Below are 9,307 nucleotides of genomic sequence, written 5' to 3'. Positions count from 1 at the left end.
GGAATATATCCTGGTGGTGTTCAGCCTGGTGTTACGAGACCAGGAGGTGACGGAATATATCCCGGTGGCGTTCAGCCTGGTGTTACGAGACCAGGAGGTGATGGAATATATCCTGGTGGTGTTCAGCCTGGTGTTACGAGACCAGGAGGTGATGGAACATATCCCGGTGGTGTTCAGCCTGGTGTTACGAGACCAGGAGGTGATGGAATATATCCTGGTGGCGTTCAGCCTGATGTTACGAGACCAGGAGGTGACGGAACATATCCTGGTGGCGTTCAGCCTGGTATTATGAGACCAGGAGGTGATGGAACATATCCCGGTGGTGTTCAACCTGGTGTGCAACAAGGACAAGGCATATATCCTCCTGGTGTTGTAACTACAGTAACAACGGGTACTACTGTTGGTGTTAATGCTTATCCAGGTGGTATCGCACCCGGAACTGGCTTTCCGGGAACGGCATATCCGGGAGCTCCTGGGACAGGAACTTATCCAGGAAGTGGAGTTTATCCTGGCAGTATTCAAACGGGTGTCATTCCAGGACCAGGCGCTGGCACATATCCCGGTAGCATTGTTCCTGGCGGAACAATAGGTCAAAAAGTTTATCCTGGTACTGGACAGCAGACTGGTATTCCAGGAGGGACAGGTCAAGGAGTTTACCCTGGACAACAGACTGGTGTGACTTATCCCGGTGGAATTGTACCAGGTACTATTGTACCAGGTGGAGGTCAAATTCCTATCATAACAACCACAGATTCAAGAGCTGGCGCTGGTTCGCAAGTGATAACTCCAGGTCAAATAACGAATGGTCAACTAATTTATCCAAGTTCTGGTGGTATCACTCAAGTTGGTAGAACAGATGGTGTACCAGGTATTCAAGGCACATATCCTGGCACATATCCCGGAAGTGCGCAACTTGTTCCTGGTGGCTACTATCCCAGTCAAGGAATTTACCCCGGAGGTGTTCAGATACCAACGCACCCAGGAGGACAGTATCCAAGTACTGGAGGAACAGGCGTACCAGGAGTTCAATATCCAATAGATGTAATGGGTCAAACAACAGGAAGAGGTGAAAGTCCTCGAGGATTTCCTGGACAATATCCAGGCGGACCAGGAGTCAGTACTGGCTACCCAGGAAGACTTTATCCAGGAACAGGTGGAACTACAGGTACTGGTGATGATTCGCAGTACTACTCGCAAGTTGGAGGACCAGGCGGACCGGCGGGCATAACAGACGACGGTTCTGAGTCACAAGCGTCGAGCTCTGTACAACAGGTGGATTCGGGCACTCAAGCAAGTGCCTCGGCACAGGGTAAATATGGTTCGGGCACGGCCCAGTCGCAAGTAACGGGCACGTACAGCGGTTCCGGTGCCTTTTCGGCACAAGCTGGCACTAGCGATGCCAATAAGGGCGCACAGACTGAGGTCAGTGGCGGTAAGGAAGGAGCTACCAGCAACGCGCAAGGCGTCGCCGGTTATGGAAAGAGTCAGTCTCAGGTTCAGTTGGATTCCGATTCTGGAGCCACCTCGACAGGTGCTCAGAGCAGCGGTTGGAACCACGGCACGAATTCTCAAGTGCAAGCAAGCTCCAAAGGCGGAATGGCGGACGCTCAGGCTAACGGCGAAGGCAGCACTTCTAGTCAAGCGCAGATTGGATTCCAACCGTATTTAAAAAACGATGACGAAAAGTTGGAGGAGCGTTCGACACCGTTCCGTGGCAGTGGAACAGCGTCGGCTCAAAGCGGCACTCATCGAGGTCAGTCCCAGTCGCAACTGCAAGGTTCCTTTCAGTACGGAATCACCTACACCGGTGCGGCGCAGGCCGGTTCCGGATCTGGCGCCGCATCCTCGCGGAAACCCTTCAACTTTACCGACACTGAGCTCTTTAAACCGTTCAAAGTGGACCCTTCTCTGAAGAAACCAACAAATACTGACACTTTATCAAGTCAACCGGTAAATCCAAATTACGACAATAAACAGGACAATCGCGAGCAAAACTTGCAGAGCAGCTCGTCAAGACAAACAGTCGTTGTAAGTTCTAAAGATAGTTCAGACGGTGTTACAAACAAGAAGTTAACAACCACCGAAAAACCTCAAACGGACGACGCGACATACGACGATTACACAACAGACGACGAATACACAGACGATGATGATTATTCCGCGGTGGCGGGTCCAAAATTGACGATTCAAGAGAAGATCTCGGGAACTTTCCCTAGCTCGAGTCATGAGAAACTCAGCAGAACCGTTCAGCAACAGGACCGCAGTCAGTCGCAGACAATACAAGTCACAAAAGGAAATCGATACGATCTTCACGTAAATCAAGACTCGAATATACCGCGAACAGGCGACATTCTTCAACCGGGACAATCTGTGTTGGGATATATCATACCGCCAGGATTTCGTGGTAGAGTTACGTCAACTTCTGGTGCTGAGACCGTCGCCCAGGGCGACGGTAAATCCCAGTCTCAAACGGTATCTTTGGTGCCGAAGGATATGAACACGACCAAGTCGCCCGGCACGGAAACCAGATCGCTTCAAACCAATCAAGAACGTTACGTTTCCCGGCATACAATACAAACGAACAATAAGAAACAAGGACTTACTGTTAATAATCAAAACGCATCGTCCGACAAACAAGCGAGACCTACTCCAGCTGTGGCCATAAAACCGAGTTACTACACGGTGACCAACAGTTTTGCCGGCAAGATGAACGGCAGTCACCAACCGAGAAAATACGAGCATCGTTATTACACTAAGAGTTCCACTTGCGGATACTTCACGTTCTCTTGCAACGTCGTGTACGGTTCTAACGGTAGGACAAAAATCTGCAAACCGAAAGTACCGACGTATCCCGACGGGACGCCTATGAAATGTTGAACAGCCCAGAGATGGATGCGGAGAAATGCGTGTCATTAATTGTCGTATCATAGGGGAAAGGGGGGGGAGGTTTCAATAATCCACATTTCTTGATGTAATCGCAAAGGATCCTTTTGAGTTCGCCTGTTCTCTTCACTTGTGTAATGTTGAAATTTATATAACACGCGTTCATAGAGTAGAGAAGTCGTATATTTGTGACTATAATTGCTACTATTTATTAAGTTCATCAATAAAATACATATCTTAATTAGGAGAAAAATCTTTGTTTTTTTTGTTTTTTTTTGTTTTTTTTTTTTTATCCTCTTCTCACTGTAGTTAAGAAATATAATGGTAATAACAATCTTTCTCAAAGTTCATTGTAGATGATCTCGTGATACAATATATAATGGTATTTGTTTGAAATTTTTTACGTCTATCTATACCCTCACTAACTATCAGTACATCTGCGACAACGGTATTACTCGCAAATACGTATATGTAAATAGAATGTGTTTCAACTTACGCGCTACGTTAGATTTTTTCGATATTGACGTAAAAGGCTCAATTATAAATATCAGGTATCGTATCTTGTACATATTGTATTCGCTAGTCTCCACTTCGCCCAGTCTTTTTCGAGATGACGAAACGTACAGTCACATTCGTGTGTGTGATATATATATATATATTTTATGTGAATGTATGTACAATACTTTACATCGGATGTGTATATATATATAAAAAAAACCATACGATCGTACGGAATATATAACGACGCGGAATGTAAAATTGTTTATAAAAAATGCGCGCGATAAGAAAAGAAATCATATTCACAATTCGAAGTAAAAAAAAACAAAAACATACGCGACGATACAAAAGTATTTACAAAAAAAATGAACACAATGTGTCATGAGTTAAATTAATTGCTGAGCAGTAAATACTGCGATACAAATGACTGCTCACACCGACGAGCAATTGCATATTACATCAATATGCCACTATTTATCTATATACATTCATCTATACACATACACGCTACTGGAAGTACAGTCATGTTTTTTTTTTTTTTTTTTTTTTTTTTTATGCTTGCCGTTAAACATCGCGGCGGACGCGTACGGCTCACAGAAGTTACTCAATACTTACAATGTTGTTTTTTTGCGGAGCATCGCGTCCACGAAGAGAGTCAAACGTTAAAACAAAAAACGAAGAATCGTCATTATACTCTGCACTTTTTTTAGGCCACTTAGAGTATCGCTTATCCGATTTGCATCTTCGTTACTTGGCTCAAACATGCAATTGCCGTTCGCACGAACGAATACTAGGCTTGTTGCTGGTCGTATACTGAAACAATAAGAAGTTTTAAGTTACAATTTGTCTTTGTTAATAATCCAATTTGAAGATAATCGTTGTTCTAATATTAATTAAACGTACTCTCGGCATATTCATCAGGATTGGTAACTTGAAATTTTTCTTCTCCCGCTCCGTCTATTTCACCGTCCGCCACGGCCGTGTCGTTGTTGCTGCACAAAAAAAAAATAAAACATTTCTCAAACTTATTGCAGAGAACTCTGCGAGATGAGACATGTATATTTCGCGACTAATATTTATTCTCTCTATTTACCTATTTCTAAAATGTTCCAATTGTACGTTCGCGGACTCCAATTGCTCCATGAGATCCTCATTAGCACGTTGCAACTTTCGTACGTTGTTCGTAGCCGAATCAACCTCGTTTTGAGCGGCGGCCAACTCCTTCTTCAATTCCTCGACTCTCGCTCTCACTCGCTTCACTTCTGCCTCGTACTGATCGGACCGTCTCGTCGCATGCGACAATTCCGTCGTTTTCTCTGCCAAGGATTGCTTCAACGACGCCTGATACTGCTTGATTTCGAGCAATACCTACAAAATAATCTTTTGTGAAAAAAAAAAAATCGAGTTTTGAAAAACGAGTTTAATTTGACAGAAATTTTAATGCGCGGACCATGTTGCGAATTAGAATTTCATGTTGTAGCTGTTTCGTGTCTGCGTCCACCGTGGACGCTGGACGTGATCGTCTGGATTCTAGTTTTTCTTGCAACTCTTGTATTTTCAAGCGAAGCATCTTGTTCTCTCGTTCCAAACCAAACTTCTCAGTCTCTAATTTCTCTCTTTTGTCCCATTCGGCCGCATTTTCATCCTGAAGTCTCTCGAGCTGAAGTAATTTATAACAATAAAATTTATATAAATTTTACAAGTAGCATTGATTAAAACCTATACGCACACATATATATTTGTGATAAATCACTTACTTCGGTTCTCAATTCGTTCAAACGACGATCCATGCTCTCACCGTTATTCGTATCATTTATCAGATCTTTTATACACTCCTCGCTAAGCTCAAGCTGAAACCGTTCTTTTAATTCCGACAATTCTCTCATCGCATCCGCTCTACTGTCTGATAATTTCTCGCACTGCTCTCTCAACTGCTTAACTTCAGCTTTTAACTTTTCCACAGTACGATGCAAAGAATCTTTTTCCCTTTTGAAAAAAGTGAAATTAAATTAACGAATAAGTAACAGATTTGTTTTTGCATGATGTTTCATATCATACTCACTCTCTTTCTACAGAGATAGTTTTTGTCGCCTCTTCCAATTTGAGTTGCAACATCGACATTTTTTCTGTCAAACATTCTTCAGTATAAATATCTAATGGGGATTGCTGCTTCTCTAACACATCATTTCTGATGTTATGATCTACGACTAGTTTTGTGTTGTTTTTACCTACAGGAATGTCTTTATACAATTCTACCGCGTGTTTTGGCACTGCACCTTGCAAGACATACTCCTCTATATCCCTTTCTGGCAAGAGATTGTGACTTCCGGAGGCGACATTCGACGCTTCGCGCGAAGTCTCACATGATAACTTTTGCGCATTCAGTGCGTCATTGGATTCGACATTGTTATAAAACTCCAACTGATCGTCCAGACCAAATGTTGATCTCAATTGCGGATCGGATTCCAACATGATAAAAATTTGCTGGTCAAATTGTCCGGCATGTTTCAAGAGGATCATGTGTATCTTCTCCATCTCTTTCTTCAATTGTTCATTCTGCACTTCCAGTTCTTGAGATTCGTACTTGAAAGTATTAGCGTCCTTGATCGCAATCTCTAATTTCGCTTTGAGAGACTTTATCTCCTCTCTTGCCTCGTTCCTCTCATTCCGAACTTTGCTCCATTTCTCGCGCCAATTAGCGGTACAATCCGACCACCATCGCATTGTTTTTTCCATTTGCGCCGCCCGTGCTCTCGCCTCTTCGAGTTCTCTCTGTCGTAAAGCCTATTTTTGTTTAAAAACAGAAAAACAACATGTCACAATCAAATAAAAAAAAAAGGATAAACAAAATACTTTTTTTCAAAATACTTTTTTTTTTTTTTTTTTAATTACCTCCTTGGACTCCCATTCGCTGTCCATGTAACGCGACGAGGTGGTTGGCACTTCATGTTCCCTCATATATCGTCGCGATGAGGTTCCACTTGTTGTTGATTGTGCCATGATACGAGATGCGGGTAACCTGCAACTTTGTTTTCGCCGTAACAAATGCTTCAACGATCTCTTCGAGATGTTTTCAGTCGCCCCTTTCGACCTTGGAGTGTAACTGACTTGACGTTAATCAAACATTATTTTGTTTTTTTTTTTTTTTATATTTAATTGTACTGTTTACAAATGCGTTATCATTAAACTCGAGCAACCAACGAATTCCGCATATGCCATTGACTTGACCGACTTGACAGCGGCACACAGCAAAATCGCACACTTTGGTTTGGTGCAGAGTGCAGGTGTGACTCCAAATCGCACACCTTGTATCATCAGCAGAGAAAAGAATGAGAGCGGCCACGGCCCCGGTTTAGCTGTTATCGCCGTTTTTGCGTTCTGTTTGCCAGCGCTTTGTTCACCGTGGAGCACGTTGGCAACTACGTAGCCATGTTTACGAACGGTTTGTCGGTGAGTATGCTGCTGTGTATGCGCATATGTGACTCACGTATGGATTCTTGGCCAGAGATAATCGAACAGAATCTTTTGTTACGGGTATCGGCTAGTTTTAATTGTGGCTAAGTCTAAACGCGCAAAACGTGAAAATTAGCGAAGAATTTTATAAGATCCAGGAGAAAAGAATCTTCACGTTTTGTCAATAATTTCAAATTATTTATTCCGTGTTATATCGCAGATATATTTATTACACATGGATACATTTATTTATATGTAAGAATTTATCTTCGCCGCTTCCTGCCACTTACATTTTTCACGGGATTTACCCGTTTTCCCTTTCCTCCCTTCGGTTTTTTACCAGTTTTGCTCTGCTGTTTTCCCGCGTGCCTCTTTTGACCTGGCCTGGACGACTTTATTCTGTAAAACGTAATAGGTGTTATATCGAATGTTTGACGACACAATGGCGAATCAAAGTGTCAGGAGAAGAGATTGTTGAAAACTCACTCCGCGGTTCCTACTGAATAGTCTTCACGAAGAATTTTTGTGTTGCCTTTTAAAATGTTATCCGCCAGATCTTTGTTTTTGCATTTTTCTTCCTCCTCGTTCAACGGAGGTGCTTTCCTCTTTCTCTGCACATTTACCAGTTTAGAGATTCCCTTCGCATCTTTCTCTTTTGGTAATCTATAAAAAATATGTACCATAAACACATCAGTAAAATAATTTTGCATTTTTACACCTTGCAATTTTAGCTTGTATGTATGTATTCTTAAAGAGCATTTACCTTGACTGGAATTTTCCAAGAGACGCGGTCGACATACGTGCCACAGTAACAGCTTTAGAAAGTTCTTCGGAACGTCCTAGGAAATGCTCCTGAGTAGGCAGACCAACTTGTGGCAACTTGACATTTTTTGATCTGGCTATGTTGCGAAGTCTCTGCAATTCATTCTTAGATTGCCTTTCCTGTTTATCTTTTTTCGCTTTAGAAAATGGATCTTCCGATGGATCAGTTTTATTGTTTACTTCCACCAGCCAATCCTTCTGCTCTTCGGCCTTTGCTCGTTTATATCCATAAGTAGGAACCCATTTCTGTAACAGTTTAGATATAAAGATATGAATCATGCTAATAGTTTTTTGAGAAACAAGAAAATGGTTTTAAATAAAACTAAAACATGCACTCTACCTTCAATTCGTTGTCCCATTTCACTTTAGGTTTTTTATTCTTCTTCAACAATATTCCCTTTGTTTTTGCAAACTGTTGCCACTTGGTCAGAGGTTTCGGTTTCGGAATTGTACGTGAGCGCGGCAACACGTATTCAGGTTTGGGCAATGTAGCCACTACAGCTTCATCTACCCGCTCAATCGGCAGCTCCCAGATTTTATTGATCAGCAACTGCACGTTGTCTCTTGTCAAATCTTTCAAGTACGAGTTCGGTTTTTCTCTGAACACGGAAACAAAAGAGTAACACATTGTTCAGATAACAGATTGTCAACAATAAATCGCAAATTTGCAAGAGAGAGAGAGAGTATAGGATTTACTTGAGTGGTTTCATCTGCAAAGCATCATAATCGGACGCGAGCAAAGTTCCGACATCGATATCGAGCTGCACGTTCTTGTCAACAGTTGTGGATTTACTTGGATCATCTTGCTTGTCTTCTAGAATTGCCTTGACAATATCCATTTTAGAGTCTTGAGCGCGATTTTTAATATACTTCACGACTTTATAACATTAAAGACCAAAGACCACGCGACATTGCGGCCACACGTGACTTGAAGATTAGGCGAGGAGAACGGATTTTTACGTGCCGCGGCCTCTCACTCTGTAATCACTTTTCCGCCCCGTAAACTAGCGCATGTCCACGGGTGGTACACATTGGAACTACGCAGCCAGTCCACGAGCGACATGTCGGTGCGCTATGTCCACAACGTGCGGTTCTATTCTGTGCTATGTGCACGCGTCCAAATGGTCACCTTCTTCAGGCGTGTCAGTATATTCGAGAGCGTGGATTTGATTTCTTTTGAAATTTAAAATGATCGGTCTCGTGATGAGAAGATACGAAAGGAGAACAGAAAAGGATTAAAAAAAAAACATTGCAACTTTCCACACAACATAAATGTGATATACAAGAAAAGATGTGATAGCGAAGAAAATAATATTATTCTAGCGAGCAGCATCAGAATTCGTGGAGTGTATCATCTCCTTTTGCATCATCATTTGCTGCTTTTTGCTTTATAAATTTTATTTTATTTTTTCAAAAATTACATATATACGTATAAATACAAATTACACAAAAAGAAATGTTATATTACACAAAGGTGTTTTGCCGGTACACAAATATATACGTCTGAAAAGTTGCAATTCCAAAAAGGATATCTATTAATCTGCTTTATTACAATTCTTTATCAGTGTGTTTTCAATTTTCAAGTTTCATTTTACAATTTTTTATACATTACACTAGAATACAATAGTTTACATATATTACATACAACATA

At 41.8% G+C, this 9,307-nt stretch overlaps 3 protein-coding genes across 5 annotated transcripts in view; 1 reads left to right on the top strand and 2 right to left on the bottom strand.

The window, feature by feature from the left end:
* The window catches only part of LOC109855664 (uncharacterized PE-PGRS family protein PE_PGRS54-like), a 6,655-nt gene extending 2,615 nt beyond the window's left edge, over positions 1-4,040 (top strand). Inside the window, exon 6 of one of the 3 annotated variants that reach the window (XM_020430131.1) lies at positions 95-4,040. In XM_020430131.1, coding sequence (XP_020285720.1) covers positions 95-2,877 — 2,783 coding nt within the window. In that variant the 3' untranslated portion in view covers positions 2,878-4,040. Of the gene's footprint in view, positions 1-43 lie in introns of all 3 variants that reach the window. The other 2 variants (XM_020430130.1, XM_020430132.1) reach the window with 2 other exon arrangements.
* Positions 3,225-6,765, bottom strand: LOC109855666 (coiled-coil domain-containing protein 102A). The gene is made up of 7 exons (XM_020430133.1): positions 6,274-6,765; positions 5,444-6,165; positions 5,139-5,367; positions 4,832-5,041; positions 4,475-4,749; positions 4,285-4,373; positions 3,225-4,194 (listed from the first exon to the last, which is right to left on the bottom strand). The coding sequence occupies exons 1-7, from the start codon at positions 6,379-6,381 to the stop codon at positions 4,172-4,174; spliced, it is 1,656 nt and encodes a 551-aa protein (XP_020285722.1). The 5' UTR covers positions 6,382-6,765; the 3' UTR covers positions 3,225-4,171.
* A 259-nt stretch (positions 6,766-7,024) lies between these two features.
* On the bottom strand, positions 7,025-8,622 carry LOC109855669 (ribosome biogenesis regulatory protein homolog). Its single transcript, XM_020430137.1, has 5 exons — positions 8,353-8,622; positions 7,997-8,255; positions 7,598-7,902; positions 7,321-7,497; positions 7,025-7,233 (listed from the first exon to the last, which is right to left on the bottom strand). Exons 1-5 carry the CDS (start codon positions 8,493-8,495, stop codon positions 7,098-7,100), a joined length of 1,020 nt encoding a protein of 339 aa, XP_020285726.1. The 5' UTR covers positions 8,496-8,622; the 3' UTR covers positions 7,025-7,097.
* Positions 8,623-9,307: the final 685 nt, after the last annotated feature.

This window comes from Pseudomyrmex gracilis, unplaced genomic scaffold (assembly GCF_002006095.1).
Source record: "Pseudomyrmex gracilis isolate BER0280 unplaced genomic scaffold, ASM200609v1 scaffold_95, whole genome shotgun sequence".
Classification (NCBI taxonomy): Eukaryota; Metazoa; Arthropoda; class Insecta; order Hymenoptera; family Formicidae; genus Pseudomyrmex; species Pseudomyrmex gracilis.
The sequence above is the reverse complement of the archived record's forward strand: the minus strand, read 5'-3'. Positions and strand labels throughout refer to the sequence as shown.

Excerpts from the sequence above, each read along its gene's own strand:
- LOC109855669 (XM_020430137.1), bottom strand. The coding sequence starts at position 8,495 with ATGGATATTGTCAAGGCAATTCTAGAAGACAAGCAAGATGATCCAAGT. Across the intron at positions 8,256-8,352 it reads TTGCAGATGAAACCACTCAA|AGAAAAACCGAACTCGTACT; the intron begins GTAAATCCTATA and ends TTCCGTGTTCAG. Across the intron at positions 7,498-7,597 it reads CTTGGAAAATTCCAGTCAAG|ATTACCAAAAGAGAAAGATG; the intron begins GTAAATGCTCTT and ends TATTTTTTATAG.
- LOC109855666 (XM_020430133.1), bottom strand. The coding sequence starts at position 6,381 with ATGGCACAATCAACAACAAGTGGAACCTCATCGCGACGATATATGAGG. Across the intron at positions 6,166-6,273 it reads GCGAATGGGAGTCCAAGGAG|GCTTTACGACAGAGAGAACT; the intron begins GTAATTAAAAAA and ends AAACAAAAATAG. Across the intron at positions 4,374-4,474 it reads TTGGAACATTTTAGAAATAG|CAACAACGACACGGCCGTGG; the intron begins GTAAATAGAGAG and ends TTTTTTGTGCAG.